The 26,728-nt window shown below is 39.6% G+C and overlaps 1 protein-coding gene across 1 annotated transcript; it reads right to left on the minus strand.

Moving 5' to 3' along the window:
* Positions 1 to 612: 612 nt before the first annotated feature.
* LOC127653715 (gelsolin-like) lies at positions 613 to 12,032 on the minus strand. Its single transcript, XM_052140508.1, has 17 exons — positions 11,826 to 12,032; positions 10,283 to 10,468; positions 9,948 to 10,102; positions 8,192 to 8,353; positions 7,923 to 8,072; positions 6,037 to 6,126; positions 5,739 to 5,871; positions 5,366 to 5,454; positions 5,035 to 5,250; positions 3,699 to 3,832; positions 3,497 to 3,587; positions 3,156 to 3,326; positions 2,861 to 3,035; positions 2,474 to 2,589; positions 2,310 to 2,387; positions 1,463 to 1,523; positions 613 to 1,230 (listed from the first exon to the last, which is right to left on the minus strand). Exons 2-17 carry the CDS (start codon positions 10,461 to 10,463, stop codon positions 1,070 to 1,072), a joined length of 2,163 nt encoding a protein of 720 aa, XP_051996468.1. The 5' UTR covers positions 10,464 to 10,468; positions 11,826 to 12,032; the 3' UTR covers positions 613 to 1,069.
* Between the last annotated feature and the right edge of the window lie 14,696 nt (positions 12,033 to 26,728).

The raw sequence follows: 26,728 nt of genomic DNA on the forward strand, positions 1-26,728 counted from the left end.
GTTGTATCTTAAAATGCAGTGAGCCACACTAACAACTACACTAATACACAAAATAAACTATGTGGTTTACCTCCATTTGCTATCCTTACCCATAAACCTCTTCTTCTCATATTTAGCCATATGAACAGCAAGTGCCATTCCAAGGCCAGAAGAACAACCAGTGATCAGTACAACATTCTGATTTATGGCTGCAATGGAAATGTTGTTTCTCTGAGGATATAGCAAGACAGATGGCAATGTGAAGAAATTGAGAGAAGAAAAAGAGTTAGTGGGAGTTTGAGAGATAGGCTAAATTTGTTAATCCACCATATACAGACTCAGCAGAATGGTCCATGTGTCACTTTAATCTACAGCCCCATACAAATGTGGTACAGATTGCTTATATTAACTAAAATAATGATTGCTGGTACATATGTCTTGAACACCACTGTGGTGTAAAACTCACATCTGATGATACTTTAATTACTTAAAGTTAATTATTTTCATTTAATTAGGTATTTTGCTTGAAACTGTTTTTGTTGCTCCAAGAAACTCAGCTATGCATATATTTTACATTCTTAATAACCCCCTGTCTTACTTCATGCCCACATCAACAAACACAAACGAATATAGTAGTGTTTTAAATTTGTTGCCATTTATTGTGTAATGGAAATAAGCATAATTATAGAAATACATTTTAAACCATTTCTAGTCACTACAAAATATGCCTTAATAACATTTCAATTTGTAAGGTATCATCCATACATGTATAGATTTTCTCAGTTGAAGAAGACAGACAATTTTATATTTTATTTTATTAAGATCTATATTTGTCTTTGTTCTACTGTTTTCTTTTTAATATTCATTCATTTGTTTTAATGTATAACAAGGCAAAGCAATCGATTTGAAAGTCATTAATAGTAGTAAAATACAGTACATAGATGCTTAACACGCAGCATACTGGGTTCCCATCTGCATACCTATCAGACAGCACCAATCTTCACCCATGAAACACAAGAGCAAAGATGAGTATTTTGGAAAATATGCAAAAGAACAAAAGTGTATAAAAGTATGCGTTTTGAATGTGCATTTAGAAACGAGCACGGATGCGATCCATTGGGTCTGTGTCCCACATCTTGTGATCCCAGGCCTGGAACCAGCCAGTGAAGGTTGGGGGCTCAAAGCCCTGCTTTATAGTGATGACAGGAGTGCCACAACGGCCAGAGGGGTCTGACTCCACATAATCTTTGGCTGATGGAAAGAATAATTTGATATCATTAATAGCAAGGACATTCAATGATAATGTTCAACCACATTTATTTATCATGCATTATGAGTACTCAGGGATTGCTCTAGTTGAGAGATATTTTACTTTTTGTACTTTAGATAACTAAAGTATCCTAACAGTATAAATTACTTTTACAGTATAATGGTATGAGGGAATTTTAGTGTTGTTTAGTGCTTCAGAGTCATAATTTCTTACCTATTTTATCTGATCCAGTCCGCTCTAATTCGTTGGCATCATTACCAATCCAAAGACAGATCTAAGGGGATAAGATTCAGGGAATTAAAACTTAAGACTTTCACCAGCTGCAATACCTGAATTTGGTTGAAGTTGATGTAGGTACTTGTATAATGTCCAATCAATATTATGCACATGCTGAAACAGTGTGTAAAATAGAATGCCATTTTAAAGTGAATGAAATTAAAATTACTTTTATAAAACTCACTTTATTTATTATTTTAGCATGTTCCTGGTCTTATTGTGCACAGCTCATCTTTGCACATAATTTCAAATAAAATATTTTATTGAAATAAATATAACTTGATATTTAACTGTATACCAGTACACTGTACATACAGCTTGCTCTGCCATTCAAACGACTTTTCAGCTGACGTAACTTCTTTAACCCCTCCCCTCCAACTACTTCACTCAATTCAGGTATGTAACACCCACACATCCAGATTGATTTAAATCTCAATGGATAAAATCAAGCCTCGTCTTAAAAAAAACATCTCATAATTTTAAATGTTTTAAATTTTGTTACGCTCAAAAAACACTTAATTTTGCAAGCCAGACTTGTGTTACTTCAGGTGTGTGAAGCAAAAAGGACTTGTCCAAAACAAAATAAGGCTGTCCGTACACTGAATTCAAACTGGTTTTCGGTGAGCACTTTTTTCACCATTCAAATATAAAATAATAAAAGTATATATTTATATATTATATATTTTTTTCTCATAATAGTTTTCAATTGGAAATATGTAAAATGACAGAAATAATATGAATTGCAAATGGCATATCATGTGACTTCAACATAAATGTTTCTAACCTGATCCCAAGTATCCAAAAGCATGACATCATCAGTGGCCAAATCAGACTGGTTGAACTCTCCAGGCACTTCTTCAGCCTGAGATGAAAATGGAGAAGTATAGTAAGGTATATGCATTTATTTAACTCAATTATTTTGAATAAATTCCATCTGGGAGAACTCACAACCAGACGTCCAGTCTTGTTGGAGCAGCCAAACAGACGAGGAGGTTTAACTGTCTTTTGCAGACTTTTGGAAGTCTGATAATCCTTCTTTCCACCCAGAGCAGACCAAAACCCAGCTAAGAAGAGCAAAATGAGATGAAAGATAGAGATAGAAAGAGAAAGCATGGGAGATGAAAGGAAGTAAGAATTACTGGGGCAATATGTATTATCAAAAACAAAACTTGAACAATATATTTTCCTTTATCATGAAAAAACATTGGCTTTAAATAATGTGAATGTATAATTAACATTTTTGTATCAACAAAACTGCAAAACAACAGGCAGTTTGGGCATATAAGGGATGTCTTTAAACAATGCCTGAACATTTATAATAAAGCAGACACCCACCTGGCTCTTTGCCCTCTGCAATTTCAGTGATGCTACCTCCAAGGAAGCTGCAGACATATTTTGCAGCAGTCTTTTCTTCCTCCGATGCGCCTATTCCTCTCCACAGAAAAATGCCGTCAGGACACTTCAGCACAAACACATCATTAGTGTTCAGTTTAGCTGCAGAGGGTTCCACCTGGGTAAGGAGAGAGACAAATATAGAGGACAAGTCAGAGACAGAGATTATTGCCTGTTGGTCATTCCTAAGTCTTTGCACAGTATGCGCTGCTTTGGAGTGACTGAAGTTTTCACTGACCTCCACAGCACGTGTTGCACGCGTGGAGCTCTGACGGATGTGGAAGAGGCGTGTGCTACCAGTCTGACTCTGACCACTTTTACGTGAAGTCCCGCCCATGTTGATGATCATGGGTTTCCCCTTAAACAGACTCATCAAATGGGCCGGTTCCTGGCCTTGAGTGACACGGACCTGCAGCGGGACATTACAGTGAGTTCCAAATCAAGTAGACCTTGTTAGACCATAATTATTTTATATAAAATGAACTTTTCTCAGTAGCATATTAGAGATGACAAGAGTCCATTGAAACATACAAGATCATTTGACCAGACACTAGAGATGAGGGGTGTGTTTTGTAATACCTGGACAGGTGCACCACCCATTGACTCATCCAGCTTGACTGTAAGAAAAGCTGAAGCAGCCAGTTCATCTTGTGTGCACTTCAAGCCTTGCCTGAAACAAAAATGAAAACATCTAGTAAGGCAATTAAATATTGACTTTGGTTTATCTGTTGGTTAATGAGTAACTGTACCAGTACATCAATCTGTGGCTCTCTTAGCTCACCAGGTGTAGATAATGTGTTGCTCTCTGCTTCCTTGGTGGTAGGTGTAGAGGATCAGGTAACAGTCTCCTCCATAGAACTGCCCGTAGATTGAAGGGTCCACAGGAACTTTATCCCCACCCTCCACACGCCACACCTGCAGAGGTTTAGTGCAAGAGACTTTATCCAAGCTCAGCAAGACATGACATGACAGCATTGTGAAATTTCTATCCTATGTCTGGTTCAATGGCAACACAATGACAACATAGCAATGGCATACTGCAATATATAAACTAGGGATGTGCATGCATAGTCGACATTCAGTTAACCGCTCGACACACTGCTATTCGAATACCATAATCACTATTCGGTTATTCTACAAGTGCAATAGAGGTCTTCAACCAGACCCCAAATCGGTGAATTCTGACAAAACTTCAGGTTTTGGGTCAGTTTTTTAAGAACAGGGGAAGTTAGGGGCTATTCAACATGCTTTTCTGTGCGTCTGTGCTGTTTTTCTATATACTGTAAGTACACGCTGGACTGGTGTCTTTGACTGTTTTTTCTTTCAGCGTCTCGTGCCGGATCGCCGCATTTGTAGACACCATGTAAAGTTAAAAAAATTATTTTTATTTTTATAAATGTATCACGAAACACCTGTATTGATTCATTTGTTGTGTTGTATTGTGCTGCCTTCTGAAGTAGTTCAGGTCGCAAAGTGGACTTCATGTGGCTTACACCATTAAATTAATTCCAGGTTATTTTTCAAAGGAAAGTGTCAGCGCTTTATAAAATGTAAATCATCGTTTTTAATTTTTGCTTTGGAGTGCATATTAACGTACAATAATTAAACAAGTTCAATTCCATTTGATTTTTAATCTTTGAAATATCAAAGCATCCCGAAGAGGATATGTAACCACAGCAGTGTAATCCAATGCACATGATAATAATTGGAAATGTCAGCCCACCTGGGCAGAGTGCATATACCGGCAGTGACATTATTTGTATTTTTTTTTATTATTTTTGTTTGAGCTTAATGTGAGATTTTATAATCTGAGATGTATGTATTGTGCGAGTTAGGCTCATGGCTCACTGTGCACTTTAATTGCTGCTGTTTTGATTAGTGTCTGAGGAAATTCCATTGGAATAAACATTCTTTATTACCGCGTCCGAATCCAAACAAAAAAAAAACGATTAATCATTTGTGAAACCTCCTGGTTAACTGAATGTTAAAAATGGTAACCGTGATCATCCCTAATATAAACTTTCATTGCAAATTACAAAATATTTAAATTATAGGTCGAATTAGAAGGAATTCTAAAGACAATTGGTCATTGGTCTTATTAGGATTTATATTTTTACCTGGACCTTGCCAGAGCCATCGTCCACCATACCGTGCTGGGCAGCCATTGCGTTGTTGGAGTGCAGACTGGAGGCGTCAAAAGGAATCTGCTCAACATGGGCAATGCGACCAATGCTGTAGGCCTTTCCTGGACCTGTGGTCTGCTCCTTATCCTTCCAGTTACTGAAGAACTGTTTAAACAGTGTGGTCTCACCTCCAGCTGGCATAACCTGGATCTGATCACAGAAAGGATGGTAGATAGACTAGTTAGAACTTGGCTTCCACTTGATTTACTTCATTAACAAGGTAACTAAGGCTAGTTTTGAGTTAGATGTCTGATGAGGTCAATACCTGCGTGTTTTGGGGGTAGTTCTTGTCTTTGATAAACTGCTCGGCTGTTTTCATGGCTGCCTTACGTTCATCTGTGTTAGCGTTCTGTCCTGAGGTGTTTAAATATATGAGAGGGTCCATAAAGTAAAACACAGCTATCTTCACCCAGTATTTCACCTTGTAGCTTTAATTAATATACATATAATACAAGGATGTAACCAAATATTTACAATTAAATTGTGCAGACGAAATTATGCAAGTTTAAGAATCTCCCATTGAAAAAACCCATACTGATTGACCCCTAATGTGAATACCCCTCAATGTCTATGGTGGTTATGACCTGGATATAATAAAGGACACCAAAATAATAATCACAGTTAAATATTGGCCATACCTTTCCAAAGAAAGATCTTGCTGTCCGCTCCATTGTCCAGGATGTAGCACTCGTCGGGAGTGAGCATCGCCTGCTTGAAAGGGCTGCTCTGGGCTACCAGAGATGTCTTCATGGAGCCTGCAGCGTCAGATACCTAATACAAGCAAGTCACATACAATATATTTTTATTGTACATATTTATAAAACTCCATAAATACTTAACAATTAATTGAAAAAATTAAAAACAGTTCATAGAGTCCAGCAGAAACCAGTGCTAACTTTTGGATATGTGTACAATATATTACATAATCAAACATACCATGTAGAGAGTGCCCTTTTTCTGATTGGCTTTCTCTGTCGTCTCATCATCAGGACTTCCAGATGGGATTTTGGGCTTGGGACCAAGAACCTAAAAATAAACGGGGTAAGGGTTTACACCAATATTATCAATGGGAGGATGAAATGTCACCAGTGTGTGCAAGCACCATTCAACTAATTAAAAGTCACATAGAAAGACTATTTTATAGAACCTCAAGCAAGAAGTAAAAATCCACACCAAGAATCCTTTGATTTTGTTGACTGCTATACTAAAAACATATAATATTTAAAGTATTTTCTATTTGTTACTTCACTTTTACAGATTCTGTTTGTTTTAATTTACCAAGTGTTTTATTAGCTATTTTATTAAGATAAAATAGTTGTGTTGATGTATAGTGTATCTTCTTGTGTAGATGTAAAATTATTGTATTTAAGTAATTATAAGTTTCCACATCAATTGCATTTTTTTTGTTTACCTTACAAAACATATTTTACAGTTTACTGTGTTTTGTTGAGGGAGCTCAGGTGATTGACGCCAGCTCAGGCAATTCACTCAAGACTGTAAGACTCAATACAATGGCAGAGAAGAGGTGGATGGAACAATATGAATCCATAAGAAACAATTCTGTGCTCTGTCTTGAAGCAAATGCAGCCAGGCCAGCACAGATACTTTTGTTTTATTTGTGGTTAATTTACTTAAAGGTTTAGTTCACCCAAATATTTTAAATTCTCTCATGATTTACTCACCTTTAAGCCATCCCAGATGTGTATGATTTTCCTTCTTCAGCAGAACCAAAGATTTTTATATGCAGATTTCAGCTCGGTTTGTCCGTGCAATGCATGTAAATGGGTGCCATCATGCTACTGGTAGTTTGATGGTTCAAAAGGCATATTTAGGCAGCATTACAGTAATCAACACAACTCCAGTCAATCAATTAATGTATTTTGTAGCAAACCGATAGGTTGGTGTAAGAAACAAATGGATATTTAAACATTTTGAACCTTAAATCGTTGCTTCTGCCCAACACTGCATTACTGTTTGAAATTACATAATGTGTGATGTTCGTTTGTTGTGTTCTTCTGACTTCTTGCATAAAAGTGCCAGTGCGCTTACATCACTGATGCGTTGACTGCTGGCAGGAAGAATATTTTTTTTTAAATGAATACATTTTTTATTATTTATATTTTACACAAACTTATCAATTTGCTTTAGCCAACATTAATTGCCTAAATATGCCTTTTGGACAGTCAAACAGCCAGCAGCCTGATGGCACCCATTTACATGCATAGTATGGACAAACTGAGCTGAAACCTGCTCATAAAAATCTTCACTTTGGTAACTGCTGAAGAAGGAAATTCATACACATCTTGGATGTTTTAAAGGTTCGTAAATCATGAGAGGATTTTAATTTTTGGGTGAACTATCCCTTTAATTAAAGATCTTATTTAATTCTCTGTGGCATGCCTCAACTGTCCCTATTATGTGTGTCTTCAATTCCTGCCATAACAGCAGAAGCAAAGCTATGCTGTAATTGCACACTGCATGTTCAAACTTGCAGCATAATAGAGTACTAAAGTCAAAACAAAGGTCTGAGAGGAGCTTGTTCATCTTTTCTTTTCAATCACAACACTAGGGCATATAAGTAGCTTCTTGCCTCACTCCTGTGACAATTCTTCCAGCATCCCTCCACCACCCCAACTCCGCATTTATTTTAACATCTTTTGCTTACTTAATTAATTAGCCCTGGGTGGTAATTTAGAGCTTGCAAGACTACATGTTTACCCTTACAAATCTGTTTGCCTTTACCATTTCCATGAATTAGATGGGCATGTGAAATTGTGAAATGGCATTTAGTTTTTTGTCTTGTAGAAGAAGATAAGACTTACGGTAAGAACAGCCTCTGGCTCAGAACCATCCTCAACCATGTGCAGAGCAGCACGCCCATTTCGCTCATTATCACGGATGTCAATAGCCACCTGGGAGGCTTTCAATCGCTCAAAACGGTTACACTCACTCCCACACCATTGGTAGATGTCCTAGGAAAATCAAAATATGATTTGTAAGTATGTGAATCTTTAATTTCACAAACAGGAGTCACTGAAAATATCAAATCCATTTAATCTAATCATCTAATTTCACCAAATGTGGTTCTGACCTTTCCTAGATCAATGATGAAGCAGTCTCCACAATTAAAGCTGGCCCAAGACATATTCACCTCAGTGGCACGAATGACCCGTCGTCCCTTAATGTGAAGCAGACGCTTCACATTCATGTCATTGGTCACCACATGTTGGAACCCAGAAGCCACACCACCTTGCTATGTTGTAAACAAAAATCTAGCATTGAGCACAACAAAATATATCAAAATGGTATTGTTGCTCATACAGGGGAATAGATCTTATTCACAGAAGTGCCATTTTTGGTTTTTAATATGAATGAAAACGAGACTGCAAGGGATAGACTTACTATCTCTTCAATGGAACACACAGTATAAAGCTGTATAAAGCTCATATAGTAGATCCCATTGGATTATCCACAATTTACGTTGTCTGGAGTTTTTTGTCTACAGAAAAATATTGTTCTTTTTTTTTGTCCACGGTAGGAGCCAAAAACACCCTGCTGTACACCCCATTGCTATCTGTCTTTCCCTCACAGCCTTGTTGTCATTCCCATCAAAGATGGAGCTGCTGTGAATATGGTCTATTGCAAAGTATATGTAAATTGTCAAGAAAGAAAAATAATTGCAGATATAGAGTTAAATCCAGGCCCAGATGAAATACAAATGTATTTATTTATTTATTTGTCACATTTTCTATGCTGATTTTGAGAGAAAATATGTGGTATTCTGTGGAAGGTATTTAAACATAAAATATGTTTTATATGAAGCTGAGAGTATTACACTATTATTGGTAGTTGGTCTACCCATTTGGGCCTGGTTATAACAAAAGTAAAAATGCACTTAATCTAATGGTAGAAATCTTCACATATTTAGAGAGGAGGAAGCTGGGAAATATTACATCAAAATATATCACAGCAGCAATATACTGTTATATTTGCTAGTTTTAATTTAATTTTTTTTAGTTTTCCTCACACAAAAGTCTACTAAAAATAAAATACCACTGCACTGCAGTATTTGATGGAAAGTAGTCAAGAAACTTGCACCACTTATTTGAATGCAGTTTATGTGACCATTCTAAAACCACCTGCAGCATTTTAAGTTTAAGGTTAGCTTTCATTCCCTAATTATAATGATCCTGGACTGCTAAAACAACACCAATCCACTGCTACCTGTCACGATGCCCTTGTTGTCTGCCCTGTGTTTCACCAGTCTTTGTCTCAAACTCCTATTCCCTTTGTAAAAACTACACTTCCCATGATTCCCGGCCCTCATCACTGCCAGCCCTGTGTCATTGTGCTCACCTGATCGTCGTTTGTCATCATCATGTCTCCTGTGTATTTAAACCCTGCTGATTCTCCATTCCCCTGTCGATTGTTGATGTTTGTGGACGCCTGTCTCCGTGCTCGTTCTATGTTTATCCTGCCAGTGCAACCTTTCTATGTTTTCCGTGTTTTTGTTTCATTTCCCCATTGCGGGTATTTCCTTTGTTCCTGTTTTGTCTGTTTTCACATTTGTTCAATAAACCCTGCAAATAGATCCTCACTCCACGTCTGCCTTCATCTTATCCGTAACACTACCCATTGGCTGTACTTAACGTTCAACTTGAAACTGTATAGATAAATTCTGGAATGTAACATATAAATCTTGTTGTGGCAAAGATAAATGTTCATTTCAGCATATTACAAAAAAAATCTGTCAAAACTGTGCCGTTTCTGTAACTAAATAGGACAAATTGGGCCCTTTTTTGGAACTCGATTTCTTAAGCATCTGGTACCCTGTATAGGGTTATCACCTTGTACTTAATTCCAGATTTAAAGTAGCCGAGGTATGTGAGGGACTCGTTGTTCTGAACCTCACGATACTGAACTGGTGCTCCACCCAGATGATCATCTAGCTGCATAACAAAGATGGCAGCAGCTCCACTTTCATCCTGAGAGCACTCACTACCTGCAGTTCAAACAGACACAGAGAAATGCAAATATCCAAAAGTGTGACGTTGCCTCTCTATATCAGTTTACACATCTTTAAAAACAGTGCAATGTCATCAAAAGGGCACTAAATTCTTATTGGCAGATTTTTGGCAATGAGAATAGGTTTGAAGTTATACATAAAAGTATTCCAACTCACCTAACCACATATGGACACTGTAGGAGGGAGCAGAAGTGGTGAAGAGGACAACGTATGCATCTCCTGTGAAGAAGTTCCCATGGAGCTGTTTGGGGACAGGTTTCAGGTCCATCTTCTCTATCCTCCAAATCTGCAGACCAGGCTCCTTACCTGCATTCTGGAACTCTTTATGGTAAACCATGATTTCTGGAACATACAGATATTAACAGTTGGATATCTAGTCTAAAAATACAGTGGCTGATTTTCAGAAGGGAATATCATGTGTTACCATTTAAAGTTCCTTAAAGTTAGCATAATGCACAAAAAAACATATGAGGTAGGTTTCTAAACATCCATTTAATTCATATCACCCATTCATATTCAAATATAAGACAAACAGATGCGTGCACATGCAGAACAATTTACATTGACAATGCAATGCAATGAGTAGTGTTTATTTTCAGAGGACATATTGAGACTACATTTGTCTAGTATGCATCCCTGTATGAGACATTAAGTAGAGGGCTACTTAATGAACTACGCAACTGATGCGTAGTTCAAAAGCAAATATTTTGCATGCATTTGTAGTTTATATAAAAAAAGTCATAAAGACATGATCAGCCCTAGGCACGAGTTAACTCAGTTGAAGTATTCAGTGGGTGCAGCCCAGCAGGGTGGGGCTGAAAATAAATGAGTCATACATGCATACATACAGCTGTGGGCACACATGCATGCCCTATTTCTTGTTGACTTTAAGTCTCATGAGTTTATAAAATAAGAGATGTGCATGAGAGTGAGTGCACAATCTTAATCTTAGCACTATATTAGAACAGATAGGCCTAACTGACAATCCTTAAGTGTCCACAAGTCATAGCAGTTTCCTTCTTTTCTGACAACACTGTTTACTAATAGGTTAGAACAATTTCAGTTATTGTTTCTAATGTAAAACCATGATGGTTTAATATGGGATCTCTTTCAAAATGTGTAAGAAAGCTTTCAGGATTTTTTTATTTTTTTCAAGAATGTTTTTATAGTTTATTACATTGGTAGCTCATAAACACCAAGTTAACACGTTTTATTGTAATAACAAACAACTGTAGTAACTGTGGTGTTTTGGTGGAAACTATGGTTACCATGGATTTTATCTTTTTTATTTTTGTAAAAGACGCATGTCCGGGTCTGGTTGGACACGCCCACGTAAACTCAGTTTTTCTGCAAAGCATAAAATAATAATGACTATGTCGTAAAACGTCTATTGATAAAATAATAATAATAAAAGCAATTTGTATCTAAACTCCACGTCTAAATGAAACTCAATAGTGTCCAGTTCTTTAGACTACTTTCCGTCAATGCTCTATTAAAGCTGCGATGCATTATACGCAGACACATTTTTTTTTTAAAATAATCTAATCTACTACTGTCAAATATTCAATGAATATAACACCCGAAACAAATTGAAACACGAAAGTATAACTTTTATCCTGCACCATATCTGACTGCCTAAAGCAAAGTCAATCAGTGACGAGAATATAAGTGATAGGAGTTTAGCTTTCTTATGTCTTACCTTCCTCGTTAAGGAAATGCGCAGTAGATGATGAAGACAATGTGCTTTGAGAAGCTGCTCCTTGTTTTTTCCTGATTGTGCAGTTTCAGATGTTCCAATGGATGCAAGCGGACTTTAAATGATCTGCCGTTTTTCATGGGAGAGGCAGATATGAGATCTCAGCCAATTACGTTCTCTGTTTCTCTTCCCCCTCAGGCTCGTCTCTTAACCCACAGTGTGTAAAATTATGGCACAACGTTATTGCAAACCCCACACCAAAGCACATTTTATGAGTCTTTCTTATATAGACAAAGAATGGTCATACTATATATGAACATTCAATGAATACTATTAAATGCATTTAAAAACAACATGTTGAGTGCAGCAGGGTGGGGCTGTGCAATTGTTTTGACACACACACACACACACACACACACACACACACACACACACACACACACACACACACACACACACACACACACACATGTTGTGTTTCCATGTTTTATGGGGACTTTCCATAGACATAATGGTTTTTATACTGTACAAACTTTATATTCTATCCCCTAAACCTAACCCTACCCCTAAACCTAACCCTCACAGAAAACTTTCTGCATTTTTACATTTTCAAAAACATAATTTAGTATGATTTATAAGCTGTTTTCCTCATGGGGACCGACAAAATGTCCCCACAAGGTCAAAAATTTCGGGTTTTACTATCCTTATGGGGACATTTGGTCCCCACAAAGTGATAAATACACACTCACACACACACACACACACACACACACACACACACACACACACACACACACACACACACACACACACACACACATTGCATACTGTCTATATAGTATAAATTGTGCATTATGTTATATAGTACACACACACACACACACACACACACACACACACACACACACACACACACACACACACACACAGAATAGAGAATAAACACCTGTGTACTGTAGCCTACAATGCACAAATTAAGGCAAATATTCCACGTTTAGCAAGTATAACATTGTGCGTTGCATGTAAATGTTGGTAACACTTTGCAATAAGGTTGTATTACCTAAAATTACTTAATGAATTAGTTACCATGAACTATCAATGAATAATTCTTGAACAACATTTATTAATCTGGAAAAGCGTTAATTTCTTAATATACTTACAATTGTTTAATTGTAATTTAACTTAATTATTTAAGTAATGTTAACATTAGCTAATGCTTTATGAACTAACATTGAACAACAGTACATACAGTATCAAATATTATGAAATAACTTTAATAAATGCTGTTTAAATTATTCATTGTTAGTTCATGAAACCTAATGCATTAACTAATGTTAATACAACCTTATTTTAAAGTGTTACCTAAATATCAAATGCATTATTCCTAGTGATTATAATGCAAAGGAAGTGACCACATAATGTGAATTTGCAATTCATGTTGTCCAATTTAGGGAGGGCTAAATGTCTCAAATATGACTAAAAGTGAATCATTCAGTATACATTTTAATAGATACTGAGGACAAAGTTATGTGTTCACCATTTCAGTCCCCCAGGTTTACTGACATACTGAAAAAAATGCATACATTGTATCATTCAGCAATATTTTTTACATTTGGGATATTCAGAAATCAGGCTAAACTCACAACACACAATTCCAGTGAGGTGACATTCTCTCCTAAGTGAAGGTAAAACCACACCTTTCATTTACCAATAATTATAGCTCTAGACAAGTCTATTTCTTTGTGCTACATGCACATTAGATTCAGAACAACTTACAATTTACGCTTCCCCATTTCAATCACTCCCTCCATAATGCTCTCTGACTGTATACGCTGTCTTAACCTGCTTGTGCATTTTCCTCCACTCACCCACCCTGCACTCATGGCTCTCCAATGTCATTACAATCACAGCACTTTCACTGAGCTCTACACCTGCAGACCTGAATATGCCTTTGGGTTAGGAAGCGACAAAGCAGGATTTCTCAGGCATTCCATGAAATCAAGTGTAAAGAACGGATCCATCTTTTGAGTATCTAAAAGCTTAAGGCAAAATCTTTCATAAAATTTGCTCAGAACGAGGTCTGTGGATTCAGAACATGAAGGTCTGACATGATTGCTGTGGAATCGAGAATAATGTGAGGAATGACATGAAATTGGAGTGAGTGAGTCAGAGTGAAAGAGTGAGTCACAAAAGGTACTCCATGCTAATATTTGTCTTGTAGTTGTGTTTTCTGGACTGTCTATTAGCCTTTTTCCATTACATAAAAATAGTCCTCATTTTCATATATTTAACAGATTTATAGGTAATTAAGAGTGCAATTAGCCCTTAAATACAGAAACTTCTCAATATTTAAAGGCTGAAATACAAAAGCCAGAGGATGAGGAACCACAAAATAAAACCTCAAATATGAAGGAAGGAAAATGTATCAAGATGTTTTCAGCCTCTGCATAACTCATCAACTTCCTGTTTAAGGAAGCAGTACATGTATCTAAAGCTGAAAATGAAGCTGTTACTGCAATGATACATTCAAACGCTTAGCTTTTATCTAACCACAGGCCCAAGCAAACATTTCTAATGACTAAAATAAAGGGTGTAAACACAGAGCAGTTGCTATATAAACAAAAGTACACCTACAGGCATAACTGCAATTTTTAGTCCAGTGTCTAATTCATTAATGGTCATACATCTGACTGCAGTAATGTTTAAATGTTTGTTTGTTCTTCTTCTTATTATTATTATTAATAATGTATTATCAAATTCAATACAAATGCTTTCATTATAAATTATATTATCAGCATAAAAATATGAGTGGAAAGTTGAATTGAAAAGGCTTATTTCAGGCTTTTTTAGTATTTGGTATTTCCCCTTATTGCTTTGACAACATGCACTTAAGCCGGTATGGACAACACAAGTTTGTGTAAAAACGTTTTACAAAATGTTTTACAGCATGATCTGAGAATGTTCCAAAGAGTATCTTGTGTGTTTCAATGGACAACATGATGACAGGATAAGTCGGCATGTTGTTTCCGGATGTTCATCAGCCATTATGCCAAGTTACTGACAAGCACCAGCTCCCATCAGACATTTTTGCATCTGATCAAGTGTGTTTACCCTATCCTGTGATGTGAATTGTGTTAGCCATGAGGGAGACCTAGGTTTTCATCCTGTGTTGAATCCAGGGAGAGATCATGTTCACATTATCAGTAAGGAGTGCTATTCTGATATTGTATTTTCTAAGATTAAATTTTTACTTTACTGCCGGTTAGGTTGAGGTTTGGGGCTTGGGGGTAGAGTTAAAGGATTAGTTCACCCAAAAATGAAAATTCTCTCATCATTTACCCACCCTCAGGCCATCCCAGATGTGTATGACTTTCTTTCTTCTGCTGAAGACAAATAAAGATTTTTGCAAGAATATTTCAGTGTCAACTTTTTGAAGCTCCAAAAAGCACATATAGCCATCATAAAAGTTATCCATACAACTTCAGTGGATTAATTAATGTTTTGTGAAGTGAAACGCTACATTTACATTTACATTTATGCATTTGGCAGACGCTTTTATCCAAAGCGACTTACAGTGCAATTATTACAGGGACAATCCCCCTGGAGCAACCTGGAGTTAAGTGCCTTGCTCAGGGACACAATGGTGGTGGCCATGGGGTTAGAACCTGTGACCTTCTGATTAACAGCCCTGTGCATTAGCCACTACACCACCACCACTCCATAGGCTAGGCGTAAGAAATACAGTATATTAATAAATAAAAAGTTTTTAATTAAAAGTTCATGAGGTTTGAGTTCATGCAGTCTCTTGCATGATGCAAGTGTTGTTTACAACCGAGGAGCATTGATAATCATACATAGATGGCTCACTCAGCTGGTTTGGATACATCAAATGCGGTGCCATCTTGGAATGGTCAGCAAGAAGAGCTGTTTGAATTGGTTTGAATGCAAATGAATGGAGGGGCTGGCTCAGACCAAGCTCCTTGCTCAAACCACAGCATAAACTGCTTTTGTTTTGAAACAGTATTGTGGTCCATAGAAACAGTTGCTAATAAAGTATCTACATATGATTATTCATGCAGAGGAGGCGTATGTGCTTACGTCATGCGAGAGGCAGTTTGAACTCCACCCTCATCAACATGCAAACCACAACTGGCAGGAAGCGAAGCTTTTAATAAAAAAGTTTTAAATATTGATCTATTTCTTACACACACCTAGTGTTTCACTTCAGAAGACATTAATTAATCCACTGGAGTCATATGGATTACTTTTATGATGCTAAATGTGCTTTTTGGAGCTTAAAAAATTTGGCACCCATTCACTTGCATTTTATGGACCTACAGAGCTGAAATATTCATCCAAAAATCTTTATTTTTGTTCTGCTGAAGAAAGTCATACACATCTGTGATGAAATAAGGGTGACTAAATGATGAGAGAATAAAAATTTTTGGGTGAACTATTCCTTTAATAAAATATGCATTCCTCTTCTGTGTATTAACTCATTGTAATTATTTACAGCTAAAAACAACTCACTCTACAACTAGCTTTTGGCGTCCCTCTGAGCATTTTACCTGGAAACTGGAGCTCCCAAGGAAACAGCTTTACCCAGATCAGTCAGCGCTGCTCAATGGACAGATCAGTGCAGAGATGTGCATTTACAAGTGGACCGGTCTCGAGCGCTCAGCCGTGCAGGTCATCATAAACAGGGCTGTGAGAAGCACGGCCTGGGTCACAAATTCGGCATTGATTATTTGTTTAAAACCTCTAAGAAAGCCCATAATGTGTCGATGATTAAACCAGTTTAAAATTGTATTAAACAGCCCCAACATTCTAAACAGCATTGAAAAGTAATAAAGGAGAAATCTGCACAATAAAAAGACAGAAATTGAAAGGTTTCAATCCACACATCACAGATATTTTAAAAAATATATATTTACCACAAATTTATATCAATATAGTAGTGAGAGAATGCAATTTAATTTCTGGATACATTTTTCTTATGAAAAATGCCATAATTTGTTTTATGTTACTGGTAATCATTGTTGTACTTTTACTTTTGGTTACTATGATCTTATTGCAAAAGTCACAGTTAAAATTATGGATAAAATGGAACTTTCCTTCTGTGTAAAATATTTTCTTATGCTCTCTGATTGTAAAAAAAGGCTTTGTTTGTCTTCAGATGACTGTATTTTAGTCATCAAGTTCCTGATAAAAATAATGCTACCACTCTTAAATATTAGTCTGGAGCCATGTAAATAAATAGATAAATAAAACATTATTTGCTGTGGCATTGCAATAATTAATTTGCAAGTACAAATCTAAAAATAAGAAAAGATAAAAATGTGTTGTTTTATTCATTACCGAATTAGCACTCTTGCCACCTGTGTTCTCATTATACACCATACCTATCTGACTTTCAAAACAGTACAAGTAAACGCAACTAAAATGGGCAGAAAACATGGAAGTTCTTGAAAAAGAAAACGATCAACGATGGTTATGTGGGACAGTGGGATAGAGGTGTGCCATGGGATTTGTTTAATTGTAAAAAGTGTGCTGTGGCAGAAAAAAGGTTGGGAAATACTGCCTTACTGTGTGTCTAAAAACACTTCCTGCTTCTGCCACCGGGGACAGTGCTTCGTATTTCGGTAAGCACAGACCCAGTTTAGCTCAAGAAAAGTCAACCTACTGTTTTCAAATTCACTGCAAGATCATGCCCTAAACAAGGAAATCTGACCTTATGTGTAAATGAGTTAACAAGGTCACTCAATTTCCTAATTTGATTTGTGACCTAAAAATAGAACAGAATCTTAAATATGACTTTTTCATAACTTTTCTTTGTTTAACATTTTTCAAAATCTTAAAACTTTCAGTTTATTTCCAGGTTTCAAAGTGTTCTCGGACTTTTGTTTGGTAAGTCTGATTTGATTGTATCTGTACTGTGACCGGGGGCCTCTGTCCTGTTTTTCTGGTACTTCGTGGTTTTCATGTGGCTGCTTGGCAGAGGAGTGAGGCACCTGTGTCGCCCTTCTCTGATGACTAAACACTGGGGGGAGGACTGCAGAGTCCCTAAACCCTTCACCGCAACCTCAGCACTTTCTGTCATTGTCTGCCTTTTAAACAAACACACACACACCCCCACACCCTTCATACATAACCACACACAGAAATACAAATGCTTACACACGTGTATGTATGCGCATGCAGACACAGACATATACACTCCAGGAAACTCCTGAAGGATCAGAAACATACTTTGATGGTTTAAACTTACACAAACCCTTTCATGCATACTGTATATGCACAAATACAAAAGTGTGTACTGGTGCCCACATACCACAAAAGGCACAGATAAAATGCTATTGTCTTCAGACCTGAGGAGTGTGAACAGAGCATGCCATCAGGAATGTGCGGAAATCCAGCACTATAGACTTTATATGATTATCCAACCATTTTTATCCAACAAAATCTGATGGATGCTGTTTCAATATAGTACAGAGTCTTAGTAGATCAACCAGTTTCATAACATTATATCATAAATCGGCTAGTAAAGTGAACATATGTCCAATTTCATTGAAGCTTTGGAAGGATTACATATAAATCCCAGAAGACAAGTTCATTCTCTATGCATCTCTAGACTTTTTTCCAGTGGAAATTTACCCTGGTTCCCTTTCCCAAACCTTGCACGGTCCACAAACTCCTAAATGCACACATATTGCAAACTACCACAGCCCAGAAACTTATATGCATTCTACAGTAATATTCCCAATTTCATTTGAAAGAAAGAATTAATTCAAAGGTAAGACATTTATGATACAAATTCAATGGTGAACCTGCAGAGGTTTCATGTGCACTGTGTCCTTGAACTTTATAGTATTGGAGAGATTTGAGAGCAGCATGTGTGTGGAATAGCCCACAGATGCTGCAGCAATTTCATTTCCTGTAGCTGCATTTTTTGGTCTTATGGCACAGCAATAATAATGCTATAAGACTTTTTGGCAGGAGAGCAGCAAATGTGCCACGTCTCACACCCACAACTGCCACACGAAGATGTGCAAATGGATGATGTCTTAGAATCAGCTCTGCCTTGAAACCATTACTAGAAAAGGAAAACTAGAATAAGAAGAGACACTCCTTTTTTAAAACAGAGATTAACAAAGAATGCTTTGAAAACTTGATATATTTAATTGGGAAAGGTAATTGGTACTGTATTTCTGAGATATTCTATCACAGTGATCAGGGGTATGCATGTCCTAGGGTGTACTTAAGCAGGTTCAAGGGGGTAGGCTACTTGGAAACATTTTGCTTTGTTAAACGTATAAAATAGAAACTGCAACATAAAATGTAAATATTAGGGCTGTTAAAATGTTTATACTAAATCACAATCAACCTCCTGATTTTCTGTTGTAAACACCTTAACACATTGAAAGGAAATCCAGTGTGATTCTAGCTAAAAATAAATCATTTTAGGTTTGGTGTCAATGAATGGGTACTTGAGCCTTCTCATGGAGCTGGGGTACCTAGAGTATGACAAAGGTTGAGAAACACTGTTCTATCTGATGTTATACAACCATTAGCTCCGGATCGGCAAAATGGCGTTCCAAGAGTGCTGATATATAGTATAACATCACTGGGAGGCTTCAATATTTGTATCACTTTGCTTGGATTTGTTTGTGTCTTTAAAAATATTGGTAGGTATATTGACTGATATTTCATTTAGATTTCATTTTCTAACTTGTTCAGTGACCATTTCTGTGGATTACATTGTAAGGGGGTTACGATGGGCAAGGAGGAGGCGAGAACCGGCTTGTCAATATAAATTATAATTTAATGAAAACTTAAACCAAAAGCACAAACATAAACACACACGATGGACATGCCCGTAATTCTCTCTCTCTCGAATCGTCATCACCGGCCGCCTTTATCCCTCGTGCACCCCATCAGGCCGATTGGGGACCGGGCGTGCGACATTCTAGCCCAGCCCCGCCCCCCTCCGCTCCACATACATCTTTACGGCTGTTGGTGGTGAGAAATCTTTTTATGTTATGCGTGACTTATTGAGTCACTGACTTCATTGATTCATTAAAAAGCACTGAGTTGTTCCAAACCAATTAAAGTGAACAAGAACTATAATGAGAACTACTACATTTATTTAAACATAGATTAGTTTAAAAATGAAACACCAGTGTGAGAGCAGTGTATACAGTAGAGTTGTGTTTAATGCTTTAGTTTATTTTGGAAATATTTTTGCTGGTGGAGAAGAATTGGGAGGTGCGGATCAAAACGCGGCTTTTATTTGGCAATAAACAAACTCAGGAACAAATGAAAAGTCCACGATGGGAAAATAAACTAAATATGGGAAAAACATAAAGGGGCTAAACAGGTTGGGGAAACATCCATAAAGGGCAGGGAAACCTCGAACAAAAACAGAGAACCCGAAGAACATGGAACGCGAACATGCAACGAAACAACGAACGACCAAGCAAAGGGAAAACAACAGGGTTTAAATAGACAGACATGGTAATAACAAAATTACGAACAGGTGCGGACAATAACGCTGTGACAGCGGTGATGAGGGCCGGGAAAGACGGGAAGTGTAGTTTATACAAGGACAGTGAAACACAGGGCGGACAACAAGGAAAACGTGACATGGAATGTGATCAGTGGAGAGTGAGACAGAAAACACGGGGCAGACAACATGGGATCGTAACAATAAGACCAATTTTTGGGTGAATCGTAAGTTATTTATTGCTGGTCTGAATATTACCTGTGGCACTCTGCGGCTGAATCACAGCCATACTGACACTTCGTTAATTATACAGCAATGTACTTGCGCTGTGACCAAGATGTTTCATGAAACACCTATCAAGAATCTGTTTGAGCAATTGTAATGTTTTTCAGTATATTTACAGCAAAGCAAATGATTATGGCTAACTGTAAACAGTTATCAACAGGGCTGGGAAAAGTCTGGCTCATTAGACAGATGGTGTGGTTTAGTTTGCAAAGGCACTGATATTCCAAGGAGAGCAATATTTCTCTTTCCTTGGCCTACTACAGAACAATTGTACAACTATTTTGAAGACAACATATAACAACAGGCTGATCATGATAATGTGAAGTCACATTATAATGCCATGTGTCTGAAATTTAGAGCTGTCTTGGGCATTTGTGGGTACAGAAAAAAAGAAAGAAAAGAAAATGACTACGTAGCAGTCATTCTGTATACTGACTACAAGTAGAATGTATTGAATACTATTTTTGTTTGTGAGTTGTTCAAATGGACAAAATGTGATCCTGCAAAGCTTTCAGACAACAGTGCATATTCAAGGCTCAGTCCAGATCTCTGTGGATACATATCAATCAATCAATCAATCAATCAATCAATCAATCAATCAATCAATCAAATGTCTTATTTATAGAGCACTATTAAAGACAACTACCGTTGACCAATGTGCTGTACAATAAAACATAAATTACCATCAGATACAATCAGACAAAGTCACATAATACAAAAAAAGAGCAAATACTGTAAAGCATCACGTCACACATTGTAGGCCAAATCAAATAAAAAAGTTTTTAGCTTATATTTAAAAATAGGTAGTGTGGGAGCAGTTCTAATTTGATTTGGTTGGCTGTTCCAAAGTTTAGGAGCTGCTCTGGCGAATGCTCTATCACCCCTAGACTTTAACCTTGATTTAAATCAAGGTTACCTTGATTTAAACTTTTTAATGTTATATCTGTGAGGTGTCATTTAAATAAAGTAAATCTTTAAAGAAAAATAAAGGCCTCACTAACTTTTGTCAAAGCCTGAAATGGGCTCAAAGATCAGAAGTTGTGTGCTTTTAACACTAATATATACTTTAAAACGTGATCTAATAAACATTATTTTTGTATTTTTCGGCTTTCCATAGATCAGTGCATGTGTTTTTGCATAGACAAGTGACGTGATATAATAATTATTATTATTTTTTAGATATCACTGTAGCCTTTTTAAAGTTTTATGAGCTCTGACATTGAGGGTCTTGCTAATATGCTCCTCACATGAATTAAGTTTGGTGAGCAAGGCAGTAGTGTTCTGGTGCCTTCCTAACTCAAACAATACTGAGACCAGTACAGAGTGACATTGCCTGAGCCATTCAGCATTTCAGAGTCTCCTTAAGAGCACATAAATGATTACAGCTAATTTACACATTTCATACACAACACAATCTACACACCTGACGAAAAGTACCTTGTCTCAGAACTTTACCTACTTTTTTGCAAGACAGTGAACTGTGCGTTACAAAACAGATGCACCGGTTGTCACAGTTCCTCCTGACACTCCCAGCACTTACACCCCACGTTCTCTCTCTCCCGAATACTAATCACCCACACCTGAAACCTGTTCCCACATCAATCAGCTTCACAGCATATAAGCTCCACTCTCCCGTCACTCTTTGTCTGGTCTCCCACGTTGATCACAGACTCACTTACCTGCTTCCACTCCTAGACGCTTTATGGTCTTCGTCCAGAGCTCCTCGCTCCTTCGTTCCAGCAATGTTCTACGTAGTTCTCCTCTCCAACGCTCTGGCGTGTTCAAGCTCCTCACTCCATCGCTCCATCATCAAGTTCTCTTGATCTCCTCTGCGAGCTCCTCGCTCCTTCGTTCCAGCTACGTTCCACGTAGTTCTCCTCTCCAACGCTCCGGCTAGTTCAAGCTCCTCACTCCATCGCTCCATCATCAAGTTCCTGTGATCTCCTCTCCATTGCACTGCGGTGTGCACTCAGGTTCACCAGCTCCCCTTCATCCCTCAATAAACTACACCTCCGGGTTTAACACTACCTTCGAGTCTGAGTATCTGTTTCAGAAGACCAGACCAACAACAATCATGAACCCGGCAGGACCCGATCCCATTCAAACCCTCGTAGATGCTTTCCGGCAAGCGCTAACTCACAACTTGGATCCCTCTGCTCCTCCATTATCCACCAGCGCTTCCACTATTCCTTCTCCTGGTCATTCCTCGACACCCATTGCCAACCCAGCACCCTACTCTGGAGTGGCGGAGTACTGCAGTGGTTTTATAACCCAATGTTCGTTAGCGATTGAGATGCAACCACATCGTTTCTCTACCGAACGTTCTAAGGTAGCCTTTGTCGTCTCACTGTTAACAGGACAAGCACTGCAATGGGCCCAACCTCTCTGGGACTCCAATAGCCCCCTAACCCAATCCTTTGACAGCTTCACCCGACACTTCCGGGAAGTTTTTGGATTTCCTGCAGGGGATACTTTGCAAGGTGAACAACTGTTTAATCTCCGTCAGGGAAAAAGTTCTATCAACGATTATGCCCTGAAATTCCATACATTAGCAGCCTCCAGCAGATGGAATGAGTCATCACACCTCACTGTTTACCGCTTGGGGTTGGAACCACGGCTGCGTTTACACCTCTCCTCCTTTGATGATGCAATGGGTCTAGAGCGTTTCATACTACTTTCTTTCCGGGTGGCTAATTGAATGAGGTCATGTCTCACTGAGCTGCCTGCTTTACCACGTCCACCAGCTGCCATCAAACCACCCTCTACCTATTCATGTGAACCTGAAAGTGTCACCATGCAGCTGGACTCCTACCGCCTGTCTCCTGCAGAGCGCCAACGCCGGTTGACCCAGAAGTTATGCCTGTACTGTGGTAAAGAGGGGCACGTGATCTCTTCGTGTCCCATTCGACCACCTCGCCCTTTGGTGAGATATTTACACGCTCCGAGAATCTGCTCTTCCCCACTCTTAACTAATGTTTCACTTACTGCACTCCTCGACTCTGTGTCAGCCGGCAACTTCATTTCTGACGCACTCTGCCAACGACTCCTTCTCCAAAAGAAGCCCTGCGAACCCTACCTCCAGATCCAAACCATAACTGGCACCCCCTTAGGTAGGGGGTATATCCGTCACTCGGTCGGTCCCATCAAGCTGCAAGTGGGATGCCTGCACTCGGAGGATATCACCTTACTGGTACACGATAACTCCACTACCGACATTATCCTAGGCCACCCCTGGCTCATCCAACATTCTCCTGTCATCTGCTGGTCGTCTGGTGAGGTTCTGAAGTGGGGAGCCAAATGCTTCGCCACCTGTTTTCCCAACCTTCCAGTTCCAAACCTCCCTCCTATTTCCAAGGAACCCACTGTCAATCTGAACACCACTACGATCGAAAGCCCGACCAGCTCACAGTCCATAGAGTTTCCCTCCTGCTACTCCCACTTTCAGGACGTTTTCTGTCCCCTTCAGGCCTCACAGTTACCACCTCACCGACCCTGGGACTGCGCTATCGACCTCCTTCCGGGCGAACCTGTGCCCAGAGGTAAGATCTACCCTCTCTCCATTCCAGAACAGACCGCCATGGAGGAGTATATCAAGGAGGCTCTCTCCCAGGGATACATCCATCCTTCCACTTCTCCAGCTGCCTCTAGCTTCTTCTTTGTGGCCAAGAAGGATGGAGGTCTCCGCCCCTGTATTGATTATCGCTCCCTCAACAAGATAACTATAAAGTTCCGGTACCCTCTTCCCCTAGTTCCTGCTGCCCTGGAGTTGCTGAAAGGAGCGGCAATCTTCACCAAGCTTGACCTACGCAGCGCCTATAATCTCATTTGCATTCGGAGGGGAGACGAATGGAAGACGGCATTCGTTACCCCAACTGGCCACTACGAATACCGGGTTATGCCATATGGCCTGGTCAATGCCCCATCAGTGTTCCAGGGTTTTATAAATGAGGTTTTCCGGGAGAACCTAAATCAGTTTGTCATCATTTACATTGACGATATTCTTGTTTACTACGCAAATGAAACGGACCATCGTCAGCACGTCAGGCTGGTGTTGGGAAAACTTAGGGACCACCATCTATACCTCAAGGCCGAAAAATGCTCCTTTCATCTGCGCACCCTCCTCGGTTACAACATTAGTCCTGAAGGTATCCAGATGGATGAGGGTAAGGTAGAAGCTGTGCGAGCCTGGCCCACTCCTACAACTATAAGGAGCTCCAACGCTTTCTGGGTTTCTCCAATTTCTACCGCCGGTTCATTGAGAACTTCAGCTCCCTCTCTTCTCCGCTGACATCACTCCTGAAATCCAAGCCCAAGTCCCTTGCCTGGTCCCCCTCAGCCTCCTTAGCCTTCCAACGACTCAAGGTAGCTTTTACCACGGCACCCCTTCTCTACCATCTGGACCCTAACAAACCATTCCTAGTTGAAGTAGACGCCTCCACCACTGGCGTGGGAGCTGACTTCCCGCGCCGACTTCCTGCTGGCAAACTCCTCCCTCTGCCTGTTCCTCGTCGTCCCTGGTCACATCTAGGAGTAGATTTCATCACTGATCTACCTTTTTCCGAGGGTTATCCTTGCGTCCTGGTCGCAGTGGATTGTTTCTCCAAGGCCTGCAAACTACTTCCTCTCAAGGGACTCCCCACCGCCCTAGAAACTGCTGAGGCCCTTTTCAATCATGTGTTCCGCAACTACGGGATCCCAAAAGACATAGTTTCCGACCGCGGACCTCAGTTTATCTCCCGAGTCTTGGTGTAACTATCAGTCTCACCTCAGGTTACCATCCTCAGAGTAATGGGCAGGCTGAAAGGAAGATACAGGAGATCGGTCGCTTCCTCAGAACCTTCTGTCATCACCGTCAAGATCGCTGGAGTCATTTTCTACCCTGGGCAGAGTACGCTCAAAATTCTCTACGTCAATCCTCCACTAAGCTTACCCCTTTCCAGTGTGTTTTGGGCTGCCAACCTCCCTTATTCCCATGGTCCGGTGAACCTTCTGAGCTGCCAGCACCACCACAAATATTGCCACTGGAACTTGGCTCACCACCACCTACTATGAGCAGAACACCACCAGAAAGGTTCTGCTGACACCCTCAGAGTGCCCACTCTGACCTACCTTCCTGGGCAAAAGGTGTGTCTATCCATGAGAGACATCAGATTGCGCCTCCCTTTCAAAAAGCGAAGTCCCCTTTTCATTGGTCCCTTCACGATCTCTAAACAAATTAACCTTGTCACCTTCCAACTCCAACTCCCACCACCCGACCCTCTCTCTTCGCTCCACGGAACCGAACCCTACTGTTGCTCCACCCCAACCATTACTCCTGGAAGACGGTCCGGCCTACGCAGTCCGAGACATCCTGCACTCCCGCTGCCGCGGAGGTCACCTAGAATACCTAATTGATTGGGAAGGATATGGCCCAGAGGAAAGATCTTGGGTCCCTCATAATACATCCTGGATCCCACCCTTCTTTCTCACTTCCACGATACCCACCCAGATCGTCCTGCTCCTCGTGGTTGTGGGCGTCCTCGATGCCAGACTGCACGCCCCTCGGGAGCGGCCCCTGGAGAGGGGGGGGGTGTAATGTCACAGTTCCTCCTGACACTCCCAGCACTTACACTCCACGTTCTCTCTCTCCCGAATACTAATCACCCGCACCTGAAACCTGTTCCCACATCAATCAGCTTCACAGCATATAAGCTCCACTCTCCCGTCACTCTTTGTCTGGTCTCCCACGTTGATCACAGACTCACTTACCTGCTTCCACTCCTAGACGTTTCATGGTCTTCGTCCAGAGCTCCTCGCTCCTTCGTTCCAGCAACGTTCTACGTAGATCTCCTCTCCAACGCTCCGGCTTGTTCAAGCTCCTCACTCCATCGCTCCAGCGTCAAGTTCTCTTGATCTCCTCTCCGAGCTCCTCGCTCCTTCGTTCCAGCTACGTTCCACGTAGTTCTCCGCTCCAACGCTCCGGCTAGTTCAAGCTCATCACTCCATCGCTCCATCATCAAGTTCCCGTGATCTCTCCATTGCACTGCGGTCTGCACTCAGGTTCACCAGCACCCCTTAATCCCTCAATAAAATCCACCTCCGGGTTTAACACTACCTTCGAGTCTGAGTATCTGTTACA

The sequence above is a fragment of the Xyrauchen texanus genome, chromosome 13, assembly GCF_025860055.1.
Source record: "Xyrauchen texanus isolate HMW12.3.18 chromosome 13, RBS_HiC_50CHRs, whole genome shotgun sequence".
Taxonomy (NCBI): Eukaryota; Metazoa; Chordata; class Actinopteri; order Cypriniformes; family Catostomidae; genus Xyrauchen; species Xyrauchen texanus.

What these genes read in the sequence shown, in the direction of transcription:
- LOC127653715 (XM_052140508.1), bottom strand. Translation starts at nt 10,463, where the DNA reads ATGGTTTACCATAAAGAGTTCCAGAATGCAGGTAAGGAGCCTGGTCTG. An exon ending in ACTACCCCCAAAACACGCAG is followed by an intron (nt 5,251 to 5,365) that starts GTATTGACCTCA and finishes TTCTGTGATCAG; the next exon opens with ATCCAGGTTATGCCAGCTGG. An exon ending in ATGGCTCTGGCAAGGTCCAG is followed by an intron (nt 3,833 to 5,034) that starts GTAAAAATATAA and finishes AAACCTCTGCAG; the next exon opens with GTGTGGCGTGTGGAGGGTGG.